This window comes from Aethalodelphis obliquidens, unplaced genomic scaffold (genome assembly GCF_003676395.1).
Source record: "Aethalodelphis obliquidens isolate GAN/ISIS:26980383/991018 unplaced genomic scaffold, ASM367639v1 scaffold46, whole genome shotgun sequence".
In the NCBI taxonomy this organism is placed as follows: domain Eukaryota; kingdom Metazoa; phylum Chordata; class Mammalia; order Artiodactyla; family Delphinidae; genus Aethalodelphis; species Aethalodelphis obliquidens.
This window is the reverse complement of record NW_020837990.1, coordinates 12,669,591-12,683,728: the sequence shown is the minus strand read 5'-3', so window position 1 is coordinate 12,683,728 and position 14,138 is coordinate 12,669,591. Positions and strand designations below refer to the sequence as shown.

The 14,138-nt window shown below is 46.3% G+C and overlaps 2 protein-coding genes across 2 annotated transcripts; one reads left to right on the top strand and one right to left on the bottom strand.

The window, feature by feature from the left end:
• Positions 1 to 1,623: 1,623 nt before the first annotated feature.
• LOC113606969 (colorectal cancer-associated protein 1) lies at positions 1,624 to 2,139 on the bottom strand (the record flags this gene model as incomplete). Its single annotated transcript, XM_027081851.1, is given in 3 exon segments — positions 1,624 to 1,722; positions 1,724 to 1,927; positions 1,930 to 2,139. Coding segments are annotated over 3 exon segments (513 nt in total), but the record flags the coding sequence as incomplete, so codon positions are not given.
• A 1,938-nt stretch (positions 2,140 to 4,077) lies between these two features.
• On the top strand, positions 4,078 to 13,601 carry POU2AF3 (POU class 2 homeobox associating factor 3). The gene is given in 7 exon segments (XM_027081850.1): positions 4,078 to 4,245; positions 4,248 to 4,300; positions 4,303 to 4,387; positions 5,891 to 5,985; positions 9,906 to 9,960; positions 11,366 to 11,595; positions 12,988 to 13,601. Coding segments are annotated over 7 exon segments (1,023 nt in total). The 5' UTR covers positions 4,078 to 4,112; the 3' UTR covers positions 13,360 to 13,601.
• The last annotated feature ends 537 nt before the right edge of the window (positions 13,602 to 14,138 follow it).

Below are 14,138 nucleotides of genomic sequence, written 5' to 3'. Positions count from 1 at the left end.
AGATTTGAAATACTATAACATATGAAGAACTAGAGAAATTACAGATGGTGAACCTTAAAAAGAGAAGGTTTGCAGTGGGGGTGGAAGGGGACACGATACCTTCTTCAGGCTTAGTCCTCGGCCTGGTCAGAGCAGATCATCAGTATATGCTTGTTGAATGAATGAATGAATGAATGAACAAATGAATGAGCCAAACAGACCTGTAATGAAGGAGCAGTGGTGTGGACATGGGAGAACAGGTATTCCATGTTACTCACCAAGCAGTTGATGACAGAAAGCATGACTATCAGTCTGTATTTCTGGTGCTTGGCACCAGGCCTGGTACATAGATGGTGCTCAGTTAATACACCGCATTGGATTTTGTCTCAGCCAATTATATTTAAAGCAGTCCAATAGTGGAACAGGCGGCCTGACACACGGTGAGCTCCCACTTCCTCTGTGGGCTGGCAGCTCAGCCAAGTGGCGGAGGGAGCCTGGGCCGGACAATGACCATCAGGAATGTTGGAAAAACACTCCAAGTCTGTCTCAGTCCCTCAAAGACCCCTTCCAACATCCAAACATCTGGATCCTATGTTATATTTTGAAGCAAGTGAGCCTGTTAAAACCCACAACATTGTTTTCAGTCTTTTATTAAAAACCCGAAAGAGATGATCAGGACCTCAGGGCAGACACCTTGAAGGTGACCATGACCCCAGCAAGAAAGAAGAGTTTCCAGTCTGAGACGCACAAACTGTCATAAGCCTAATTAGCAGCTTCCCCTCCCCTCCAGTCAGCCTCTTCTCGGGGTTCCGGTGACCCCAGTGTTTACAGACCACTCTCCAGTCAGTATCTGCACTTCCCCAGCCTCCCCACACACCCCGACAGTACAGCAGACAGGACACGCTGTCCACGAGCACAGCTCTGACAAGTGGGTTTGCATGTCTCACAGGCAATATTTTCCAATGTCAGTCACAACGCACTGGTGGGTCATTAAATTATATTAGAGACTCCGAATCAACATAGATGTTTTCATGAATAGAATGAGATGGAAAAGATGGAATAGAAATTTTCAGGATATCTCTTATGCATAGGTGTACATTGTTCCATGAAAAGTTTGTTTTGTAAATATATAAATATTGTTATAGATATAGTATGTGAACATGTAAAATGAATTTCCTAGTGTGGTTTGAAGTCCGAAAAGTTTGAAAGCCTCTGCTATAAAAGATCAGGAAGACAACAATGTTAATTAAGAGTAAGGGTTTAGCATCTGATTTATCAAAGTTTGACTCCCAATCCTGCCATGTGTGTGCTCAGTAATCTTGGTCATGCCGCTCAGCCCTCTGAGCCTGTTTCCTCATCTGTGACACGGGGAGGCTATACCATACAGTGCCTGACATGCAATAAACACTCAATAAAGGACAAACTCTAAAAAGTCTATGAGGAACATCCAACTCCATGGGGCCTCAGTGCTGAGCCGGTTGTTCCAGGCCTTGTGACACACACAGCCCCACAAGGAGGGTTCACAGGACCCAATTTAAGAAGAACCCTCCCTCACCCCCGCAGGTGTGGCGTGTGGCTCTTAAATACCTGTGCTGGGGTTCTGCAATTATAGAAACAGTGGCAATGAAACTCCTTATTGTTGAGCTAAAAACTGGGGGCTTCTTTCTCAAATCAGGGCTCAGGCCTAAGGAAACCCAGTTTTCTGAAGTTGCTGGCTAGCAACAACACTGGAACATCCATCCCAGGAGCAGGGGCCAACGCAGAAGCCCCCAGAACTGCTGTCCTTCTTTGGGCAGAGGCTTCTGGAGGAAGGGACAAAGAGGTCTTTGCTGTCTCTACAGAGCCCGTGAATTCCAAGGAGCTCACCTCTCACTCAGCCCTGCCTGCCTTCTCCAAAGGTCAGCCAATCATCAGCACCAATTTCAATGATGTTGCCAAGGGCGCTCAATGGCCTCCTGTCATCCCTGTCCACTTCCACATGAAAGGAGAGGTTAGGAAGGAGACTAAGCCTGAAAAAATGAGACAGCACCCCAGAACATGGGAAAACAGACACACACAGAGAGCCAGGGAGAAAAACAGCAATGTAGGTAAGAAATAGAAAGCAATGACGAGAAGAGAGACAAAAAGAAAGAAACTCAGAAAAAAATAAACACAAAGGCCATAGAGGAAGATTTTTTTAAAGCAAACCAAAAAATAAGTATAAAACAAAAAGGAGGACGAAAGAGAAAAGAAGTTATGGAAGAAGTTATGAGGACAAGAGACTGTCCCTAATTCTACGCTGCTTTGCTCACTGTTCCTTCAGAAGGGGGCCATGCCCACACATAGCAGGACAGGGAGAAAGAAATAGGGGCTCTCTGAACTCCCAGTGTCCTTCGCCTCCTCATGAGTCTGGTCCTGAGTACATCAGGGAAACTCAGGACACAGGCTCAGTGCCTTTGGAGAAAGAGGCTCCAGAAGCTGACAGATTCCAGCTGGGCTGGGGACAAACACACACCACACCTACTGCCAGGTGCCATCTCAAGTGTTCCCAGCCCTGATTCCTTCCCCCAGAGACACAACTTCAGTTGCCAAGCAACTCTGATCCATCACAGACCCTGATGTCTTGTCACTCTTAGAGCCCCTTTCTTCCATTTCTGTGTGCTCCTTCCTGCATCCAACACATTCCAGGGCATTTGGGTATTTTTCTGGTGGCCTGAGGGGCTCAACTCCACCTCTTGCATTTCAGAGAATTCAGAGAACAAAGAACAGAGGCCTGTAACCATTGCCTGTCCTGGCAACATGGAAATGGAAAGGTAGCCCCACCCTGCCCTCTCTTGGGGGCCAGGAGAGGATTTGGCCTGGCACCCACTCCCTCTCTGGACCACTCCTGTCTTCTCAGCTTCCAAATCACACAGAAGAGGTACAGCAAGTGGTTGGAGAACTTAACCCAGCACAATCCCTGGTCATTTGTGAGGGGCTTAGGCCTGGACCAATGAAGCAGTTGACTTCATATCCCTCCCACCTCTCACCCAAAGTGTGAAGGCCTGACACAAATCCATATCCTTTCAGCTAGAATGAGCAGAAGCCAAGCTTATCATTTCTCTCAACACACGCTCCTGCAACAAAAAGGCAGGAATGGCTCTAGAGGGATAAAGAGGAGAAAAAAGGGAACTTCATAGTGAAAAAAAAACACCAGCCTCAGAAACTCTCCAGAAGGTGAAGCCCCACAGGCATCCCCAGCTCTGTGGGGAGGAGCAAAGGGTCTTAACAGGCAGGCATTCTGTACTGAAACCCCAGTGTCTGGGGCACAGACAAAGAGCGGAAGAAAGGGGAGGGAAGCCAGCACGTGGCCAGGCGGGGCCAGAAGGAGATGAGGTGCAGAGCTGAGGCCTCTGCAGGCCTCCAGCCTCCAGTCTGGGCCCAGAGTGACTCCTTGCCAGGCCAGACCTACTGGCTGCCATGTTCACTCCACAAAACCTGAGATTTTCTCTTAAAACAGAGACTGAAGAGATGGAAATCAGTCAGCCTGGCCAGCCTGGCTCAGGTGGTCATGAAGGGCACCCTAAGTCACTCAAGGCTCCCAGAGCTGCCTTTGAGGCAGAAATACAGAGCATCTTTGAGGACTCCTGCTCTGTCTGTGGGAAGGTGGGCAAAATGCTCAAAATACAATAAAAGCAAGGGCCAGGCCCCAAAGGGGTCTCACCCCCTGTTTCTGTGGACTCTCTGTGGGGTGCCTGTGTGCAGGATTTCTGCAGAAGATAGTCCATTTTGTTAAGCCTTTGAATATTCAAATTGAAAGTATCGCGCAATCATTGATTGTCAAATCATGGGTTTCTAGAGGTTTTAAATACTTGGCATGAGGGGGAAAAAACTCAAACCTATACCCGAAGGTATAAAACATTAATTCTGTTTGTCTCCTGCTCCAGGAACCTGGGTGCAGCTGGATGCTTTGTGAAACTTTAAAAATGTTGCATCTCTGCCTCTCCCCCTGCACAGGAGCCCTCCTAGGCGCTGAGCCCCTGCAGCTGCAGCATCCAGCCACCAGCCCAGCTTCTGCTGACCACGATGTCGGGTAACTCGGCTTCTTGTCCTGGGGTAGGGTCACGAGGGTAAGGGGCGTTTTGATCCGGGTGTATTTCCACGGCTTTTCCTGCATGGAACAGAGAGGCACAAAGTCAGGGCATGCAAGTAGGAGCCCGGGATCCGGAGAGGGCACGGGCCACGCTGTGGCCGCTCCCACTCCACGCCTGGTCCCGAGGGCAGAGGCCCACAGGTCCAGTTGGCCGCTGTGGCGTCCGCGTACCCCGGTCCACCACCGGTCCTTTCACTTGGTCATAGTTGTGACCCTTGGACTTCCCGGCGCGGACTTTGTGCGCCCAGCAGCGGCGGCGGGAGCTAGAGGCTCACGGTGAGCCTGGGACTCAAGCCGGTTGAGCCGGCCCGCGCAGGGCTGAGCCGTGGCGGTCCCTGTGCGGACCCCGGGCAGCACCCGCTGTCCGCGGGGACGCGGACGCGGCAAGGAAGTCGCAGGGAGACGCTGGACCGCGGACAGGGCGCGGCGCCCAGGCCCTGCGGGCCAGACGCGGGATTCCTTGGGTCTGGGCGACGAACACCGCGACCTCCTTTCCTGGGGAGAACCCTAGCTCCCAGGACCCGGCCTGGGGGGCTCCCAGCTGTCCTGCTGCGGTCTCCGCAGTGACCAGGCGAGGCGCTAGCGGCCCGGCCCTGTCGCCGGGCGCCCCGGCTGATCGCGCGGCCCGCCCCTCCCCGCGCGGCTCTCCCGCGCTCACTCCAGGGTCGACGTCAGGGCCGGAGTCGCTCCTGGGATCCCGCGGCCACCCCCGCCCGCAAACGCCCGCCCGGCCCGACCTACTCACCGCGGCTCCGCGGGGCCCGCCCGGGGCCGCGGCTGCCCCCGCTCCCGGCGCGCAGGACGCCCTCCCCAACGACCCCTAGGGCGCGCTCGGCCTCTCCCGCGAGCCGGGCACCCAGGCCCGGCCCCGCCAGCCCCAGGGGCGGCCCCTTCCGGAGGGCGGCCTCCCGGCCGAGTGCGCGGTCCTCAGCCGCACCGCACGCCTTCCCCAGCTCGCGCTTCGCGGACTCGACTCGGAGTCTTCGGGCGCCGCGGAGAAATGCCTGCCCCAGAAAGGGAGGGGGTGGGGAGAGACGGGAAGAGGAGCGAGCGGGAGCGGAGACTAAGGAGGGAGGAGGAAAAGATGGAGAGCAGGAAAGGCGAGAAAGGGGGTGAGGGAGAGAAGGCAGAAGAAAAAGACGAGAGGGAGGGAATTCTCGGGCCTGGTCCCTTTACTGGGGTCAGTCTGGCGAGTCCCTCACCGACCCAAGGACAAGGCTGGCCAAACCCACCTGCCGGCTGCTTGCCCCAGGGCTGGCTTCCAGGCCAAGGGCACGTAGAGGTCAGAGGCTCCCCAGAAGCCACGTCTGCCCTGGCGGAGAAGGAAGGGACTCAGAACTTCCACTGGCGTGGGAGTGGGGTGGGCTATGTCAGCTGCGGCGACGCCCAGCCCCTCCTCAGGTTCTGGTCTGGGAGAGGTCTCCATCCTCTCCCAGACCAGAACCCAAGGTTCCCCTAACTTAGCCAAGGGGTGAGCTCCCCTAGACTGGTCTCCATATTCCTGAGCAGAAAAACCTGTGCTATTGGCCTAGGGATAGGGCTCAGCCTGGGGCAGGTAGCCCCACAGATTTCCATAGGTTCTGTTTCCACTGGGGCCCTGAAACCTGCCCACGGTATCTCTTCATCCTTTCGAGTTTGAGAAATTTGAGTTTCTTTCCCATCTGTCTTTTAGCGTTCTCTTTGCATTCTCCAGACCTAGAGATCTGGCCTCAGATGCCATAGTTTATAAAGAACTCCCCCACACCCCAGCCTGACATCCAAACCTCACACTTGACCACTGACTCGGTTGCCTTTCCCCAGAAAAACCTAAGGTGTATCAAGGTGTCCGGGTGAAGATCACAGTGAAGGAGCTGCTGCAGCAGAGAAGGGCACACCAGGCAGCCTCGGGGGGAACCGTAAGCATAAACCCTTCACTTCTTCCCAACTCGTGTTCAGCTTCATTTAGCCCTGTGTCTGGGAAGGTGTAGGAGGCCACTCTAGGCCCCAGTCACCATCCCCAGGCCTGGCCTTCCATAGCTGTTCTTATAACGCTGTGCCCACCTTCATCCCAGTTCACCACAGAAAGCAACAGAGAACAGCTGGGGCATGTTGTGGAGCTCAAGATTTGGGGGAGCCCATCCCTCACTGATCATAGTGGAGTATAAGAGCATGTTGGTCCAATACAGGGATAGAAGCAGCCAGTAGGTAAGTAGGTTGTTATTTTGTAGGAAGACAGTGTCTGTGCCCTCACATACGCAAAGAAAATCTCTCCGAGAAACTTCCTTTTAGGGAGCCCTTCAAGGAGAGAATCTCCGTGGAGCATTCCCCGCCACCTCATTCTTCTGGAACCCAGCCTCTGAGGTCATTGATCTGTAAATCACCAGGCACTGAAATTTCCCAGCCGAAAGGGGCCGTGTAGCCTCAGAGGAGACAGCTTGAAATACAGAACCTCCTTAAGATGTAATGAAGCCTTGAGCAGTTCCAAGTTATCATGCGATTGATCTGGGCAGTCATAAGGGTACCCTGCCATTTTATGTACATCCTAAAGCAGAAAGTACTACCAAGAGTGCTCAGGGCAGCAGCAGAACCAAATAAACTAGGCGGGGTTATCCTCCAAGAGAGGGCAGTTCATTGCCGAGAGCCCTTGATCACACAGTTGCCTTTGGGTTGGTTTGGGTGTGAATGTCGGATATGAAGGACAGAGCCCATATTGCCCGTGGTAAGACTGGTCCTGTCTCCAGCTTATTGGCATCTGTCGCACAACAGTTTTTGTGTCCAGTGCTGTTTGTGTGCAATGCCCGACTTCATGAAACTGGGCCTTTTCGGGAAGAGGCAGATGCGGTAGGGGTGATCAGCACAAGTTTTAGAACCAGTGGACTGGGTTCAGACCTCAGCTCCTCCATGGCGTGAAGCCTCGAGCAAGTTACTCAGTCTCAGTTTCCTCATCTTTAAACTGGAGATAATGGGATTTTGTGAGGATTAAATGAGTCACTGCACATAAGCACTTAGAAGAGTGCTTTCCACTTAGAAAGTGCTCAATACATGTTAACTATCATTATAATTATTTCCCAAAAGCAGCTAAAATAAAAGTACAACCAGGGATTGAAAGCCAGCTCTTCAGTAATGTTCATTCATACCCTTTGCTCAGAGTTTTAGAGTTCTGGTGTGAGCTTGCTGTGATATGGCACGTACAGCACAAATTTTACATTTTCTGGGTGTAAAGTCAGTACCTCCACGTGTAGAATTTCAGCTAACACCATAAAACTTCCTTCCATTTGTACAGGGTTTTCCAGTGGTTCTTTTAAAGCACTTTTGCACACTCACTATTTCTTTTAATTCTTATGACAACCAGGGGAGGTAAGTAGATCGGGGATCTGTATGCCTCTATTATGTCTAAAGGTCAAAGCCTTACAGTCACTAATGGTAGAGCAAAAAGTGGGACTAAGATCTTCTTGTTCTTAATATTTAAAGAAACTCCCCACCCAATGGCTCTTGAAATTCATCTTTCTGCAGATCCAGCTGTGCTGAGCAGGAGTCTGATAGCCTCAACCATCAACCCCTTCAGTTCAGAGATTATTATAAAATTAATAAAACCAGGAGCAAGGGAACTGCGAAATACTGCTGGTGCCAAAAAAAAATCATCAAGACGTTCCTAACAAAATGTAATCTTTTGTTAAGGAGCTTTGGTACCTGGTAGAATTCTGCTCCAGCTGCAACCTGCACTGCAATTGCCCACTTGCACATGGCAATTTTATTACTCTTGGCCTCTTACAGGTTGGTTTGGCCACTGTTCCCCTGTTAGCTAGCTGCTGGAAGGAAGGCAAGGCTGAGACATTGCACTTGTGTATCTGACCAGTATCTGTTCCCTGGAGCAGTCTGACTTATCTGAATTTTCTGAATTCCTCCCTGAGAAATAATCAAGCAGTACTTCTGAGCCAGTGCCTTTCAGGAACATGCAGAGCAAAGCCAGCCCTACTTTGCTTTCTGGAAGATTTTATCCACCCAGATCCTCACAGACGTGGAGGAGTAACACAGAGTTGATTTAGTTGTAATAGCCAAATGTAAAATCTCTCACTGGGCACCATCAGAAGGATCTAGGATTCTAGGAAAGCTGTGAGGTATACTCAGTAGGCAGGGATGGCAGGTAACAGGGCATGGTGTGTGCCTGCTCCTGGTTTAACAGAGATCATCTCCAATTTGTTCAGTGCTTTAAGGATACCTCTGGGAAGCGTTAGAGTTAACTTTATCAAATATATAAAGCAGGAAGAAATGTATCGTAATTTGCTATAAAGTCAGAGTAGCATCCACAATTTGAAATTTTAAGAAGGCAATCCTGAATGGAAGTTATAGATTGAGACAAACATTAGGGTCTCAATGCCAGGAGAAACACGTGTATGCCAGATTTGTCAGTTTGATTAAAAAACTTACTTCGGCCAGATCAATTTACAAACAGCCCTACACACATACACGCATGCACACACAACTCTTTTACCTTTAGGATAAAGAGAAACTGGAGTTAGTACTTATCAAAAGGCATAATTTACCCTTTTTTACCATTAATTTTTTTAAACAGCCTTGATGTATTTTTATAAATTGTAGATTGTGGATTTTTGTGCTGTTTGAAATCTAAGAGAGAGGAGACTTTGTATTCTTGCAGCAAAGTAGAAAGTGAACCCATGACTAGAAAGATAATATCAAGTAGGGTATTGTAAACATACCTGAGGGAGATAACCTGGGGAGGCCTACAAACAGACCATTGTGGGGGGGGAATGGGGTTAACCAGAGCTCTACATTGAAGCCGAGTTTTTAAAACCCACTCCTTGCAAGTGCTTGAGCTTAAGCTGCAGCCAAATATTTGCATAAAGAACTGGTGAGGGATTCCAACTTCCTGGTTCATGATATTACAGCATGGATCGTTTTCAAAATTAACACCACCTCCTGTTTCAGCAGCGGCTGACTGTGCAGGCTCCCAGCGGCTCAGGGTACAGGAGTGAGTATACCCTGTAAACCAGGAGAGAGGCATGCTGAGCTCTGCTTCCCAGCACAGATTCTCAGAGCAAGGCTGGTCCCTTTAAACTTTAAAGCCACCACCTGAAATCTAAAAAAAAAAAGAAGTCCTAAATTACTCAGTTAGTACAATTATCAATTTAACTGGAAGACACAGGCTGCTTTACTTTGAATAGTTAAAAGGAACAGTCTCATAAGCTTCAGGTATTTAACTATCGTAGTGAAAAAAAGCAACTTTTATAGAAAATAGTAAAAAACATACCGAGAGGTGAAATATTTCCCAGCCATTAACTAGAATGTAGATAGGCTCCAGTTCACTGACTACAACTTTAAGAAAGTATTCTCTATTTTAATATTTCATAGCTAGGAAGAACATGTGACTATTTTTAGCTATCCAGGATTAAGCTGCCAGATAGTATATGAAATTTTTAAGGAAAATGATTGACTAAGTTACGGACAGTTGGGATTAAATAAATGTTAATCCTTATTTATTTTAAATTAAATAGTTTAATAGAAAGGCTATTTACTGTGTTTTCTTGCACTGTTCATTTATGTCATATAAAAATCATTTAAATTAATTTTTATCAAAATTAACAACCTGTATAATTTAAGTGGGAGATATTAGAAAAAAATCCCCAAGCAAAAATGAAAGTTGAATCCAAAGAAGATATAACATTGGTTGTATTTCACAACAGTGAGTTTTTTTCAGAAGAAAGAATCTGGCTTACCTTAAGCAGAAGGCAACACAGCTCACGTCAAAATGTCTTAGATTTCCCTTTAAAGAACTTTTATTTCACTTTGCTTTGTGGTCATCTTCTTGCTTTGGCAGCTGTCCGGAGGCAACAGTGTCCACCTTTCAGACCCAGTCCCACCATCTTCTGCAGGTCAGTAAAGCCAGCCTTACAATTCCCTCAAAAACTCTTCCAAAAGTCCATCTCGAAAGGCTTTCAGTACTTGATTCAGGGGTTAGGATAGGCACCACCATTTAATTGGAATCCAACCAATCAGAAGGTGAAAAAAGGCATGGTGACTCCAAATACAAGCCCAGCAAGGAAACAAGTGCAACATTTTGTCCTCATTTCTGAACTGTCTATTCCCTGCTACCTACTCTGCTCCAAGAGCTTGTTCCTCACATTAGTTCCAGGTCCTTGTCTCCAAGTAACTAAACCTGATTAAAAGATCAGAACTGTTTTCAGAAACCTGTTATCTTTTTTAGTGTACTATTAGATGGAATACAGAACATCCCGAGGTCCTAGAATAATGCCTTTGCTCTTGTTTCGCTTAGTTTCTAGCCAACAGGGGCTTCCCTCCCCTCCTTTTCTCTCTTCCCAGAAAGCAGTTCAAACAAGTGTAAGTTTTCTCAGCCCATTACGAATAACTCTATTACATAAACACTCCTACCTATGCCACTCAACGGCTCAGAGTTTAAGGAGGTCATATATAAGGAAACCAGTGCTATGGGAGCTCCCCACTGAATGTGCCACTTAACCTTAAAGGAGCCTCGAGACTTCAAAAACTCCAGTGTTCTGTCGTTCCTCTGATGGACACACTCTAAACCTATCTTCTATGAGCATTTAAGGGTAATAATCAGAAATGGGGCCTATTAATACTGAAATGGAAAAGGGAGGGGTTTCAGAACTATTCTTGTTTGGTATTTAACATATTAATTCCATGATCATGTGTAACATGTTCACTAAGGAAACATTTTGCTTTTTGTAATATAAAATGAGCAATACTAATCTGTAGACATTCCTGGTTTCTCTATTTATAATATGCATTGCCATTTGTAATACTCCTCAAAATTTAAGTTACTGAGTAAGTGTGAAAACTTTTGGAAAGCAATTAACCCTAGATCAAGAGAATTATCTCCCATGGCATCAGAAGTTTTCTTAAAGTCTCAAACAACACTACAAGTTACTTCTGAGAGATGAGGATCACTTGGACTGCAGATAGGGGTGGGGTGTTGGTGCTTTATAGTCTAAGAGAGTGGACAGGGGAAGTTTGAGCTTGACTGTGACAGTTGGACAGAAATGGGATCACCATCGTTTTCTTTTGCCCAGGCCACATTTACAGCCAGTTTCCACATTATTAACCGGATTCATTTCAGTGGACTTGAATTCTCTAAGGCAACTAAAAAATCCAGATTGCCTGCCGGCTTACTTTTCTCGAACTTCTTAAGCCCCCTTTCCCCCTAGAGGTAGTAAATATTCAGAATAAAGAACAGAACTCCATTCAAATCTGTAAGTGCAATTTTTAAACAAAAATCTCTCCTTTTCCTTTTTCTTCTAGGACAGTATTTTGAGCCTGAACCAATTCCTTCCACACCCAATTATTTCCAACCCCGAGAATTTTCCAGTTGTGTTTCTTGTGAAGAAAATCCAGGCTTCCTCGACCAGATATTTGATTCCTACCTTCAGACAGAGACACACCCGGACCCTTCGCCCAGTTCCATGCAAAGTACTCCACACTATTTCCCAGACAGCTTCCAGCCTGCCCCTTTCTCCTTTAACCAGAGCCTGGTAATTTATCTCTGTTCTTTACAAAACCTATTATTGTTTACTATGGGGCAGAGAGTTTGTATCATCTCGTGAGAAATCATAAAAACACTATCAACAAGAAAATCATCCAGGAAACAAGCAAAGAACCATTTAAAACTCAATGGAGGTAGAAATAGCCACACACTGAAGGGCAAAATCCTTTGGATACACACGTAATTATGATTTCCCAAGTCGGCTACGCCCAAGTACTTTTGGTGTGTGGCCATAAAAAGAGGTTTCCCGGCAATACTCATTTAATGTTTTTAAACTGTAAAGTTCAGAAATCTACTCATTGGAAATTACTGATTTAAACAATGGCCCTTGGATTTTTGAGTTCTAGAAATTAGAATTAAGGCTGTTTCAACACAGTACAAACTGTCATCTGACAAGGGATTTTTTTGTTTTATTCTGGCATTGAATTGGCTCTACTAACTGGTTGTTTTGGTCTGGTACAGACACAAGAACTCATTTGGGTCTGAGATGGTTGGTAAAAAAATGAAGTCCTAATAGTTGAAAACATTTGGATTGTCTGTTCTTCATGGACCTCAAATGTTTGAAAATGTGTTACCACTTAAAATGGAAATAAGGTGTCCATTGGTAGATACCAGTTGTTGAAGATGTCTTTTAGATACTCATATAGTTTTTTTTAAACCTTAGAAAGTAGTTTTTTAATGTAAATACTTTTTTCTTTTGGTTTGTCAAAAGTCTGTGTAGGTATCTGACTAAATTTTAAAGGGATAAGAAATTAACTCCACAGGATATGCACACAGGGCCCCAGTCATTCACTTCTCTTCCAGCTTCCAAGTTAGGCTTTCTCAGTAACAATTGTGGACCTGCTTAAGAGGAAGAAGAAAGTACCTTTCTCTGCAGGGGTCAAGACTTTAGCGCCTGTAACAGTAGTTTCGAGTCTTGGAGTCTCCCAGACACTGGCTCATTGAGGATCTCGGTTCTACCTGTGTATGTTCACCTTGTTCTCCACAGTCAAGGGTGTGGAGAACATCCAGGGTGCCACCTGCAGCTTCTATCGTGGCACACAGCAGGATTTGATGCGCAGGTGATGAAGCACAATGGGATTTTGTGGTTTAAGAACAAAGCACGCTCTAAAGTATGCTTATAACAAAGAAAGCCAGTGAAGCAAGGCAATTTATTGTTGGGAAAGAAATAGGTAAGTATAGAATGCGGTGTCATGAAATCACGCCAGCCAGCAAATAAAATTACTTCTGCAGACTTGGGTTGGGTTGGGTGTTTTGTTGTGCTTTTCTTTTTTTTTTCCCCCTAATGTTCTTACTCTGAGTTACTAAATCTACTCTATTCAGTTCTTTTAATTCTGTCTAATTTATCAAGCTTTTTGTTCCTTGGTTTTCATCTCTCTAGACCCCAGGATGGCCTTCGGATTCCTCCACTCTCTCTGGTTGCTTAGACTACAGTTACTCTCCTGCTCAGCTACCTTCATATACTCCGGAGAATTACAACTCTCCCCCTTCTCTGGACACCAGAAACTGTGGCTACCCCTCGGAAGACTACTCCTACCCTCACCTGCCCTCACACACCCAGTACAACTGCTTCTCCTCTGCCACCGCCTCTGTCTGCTGCTGTGCGTCCTGCGAGGCAGAACACTTGGACACCTTCAGAGCTTCAGAGTGTTTTTCTTACCCCAGCACAGACTATGTGAACTTCACTCCCTCAGCAGCAGCAAGCAGTGATTTCTGTAGGAGGGAAACAAACTGGGACATCTGCTATAGTTAATAGAAATCACATTAGTTTGGAACATGGCATGCATACATCTATTTTTTTACCACCTCTAGATGACAACTTAAAATATGCAACCTGCTAACAAAATATCACAGGCGCAGTTTACATGTCACCATTTTCGATTTTCTAACACTAATTTAGGCATTAATATGAAATTCAGACCCAGTCATAGTGCCACTCCTACTTTGTACGCTTACAGTTAAAATTGTTGTAGGGAATATTCGTTTTACTTTCTGTGTAATGAACAAATTATAATTTTTTAACTAATAAATAATTTTGTATTATTAAAAGTTGGCTTATTTTTTTTTATTTTCCAATACTCATTCCCCAGTTGATTTGAGTAATATCAACTAATTCTGGAAATCACTAATTACTCTTCAGTATTTAATCTCACTTGTTCATGGATTGAAAATTATTTTAATATCATGAGGTGCCTTGGCTCCTATGGAGACAGAGGGTAGACACAGCTATGATGGCTGAAGAGGGACAGTCAGCCTCACCGCTAGATGAGAGTGTACGTCTTGGGGCAACATCAGAGAAAGACATTTATGAATCATTAGTTTCTCATATCTATCAGTAGTCAGTGGAAGGTTAATATGACCAAAAAACACATCTTACCTACAGCACTGTTAACCTGTAGATATTTCATTTCCAAAATCCTTTTTTGTAAACTTTCGGGGCAAATACTTGATCTTTCTCTTGAGAGCTACCATGCAGTTGATGTACCAAAAAGGTTAGAATTCTTTGTTACCTTCTATTTCTGAATTTTTGCT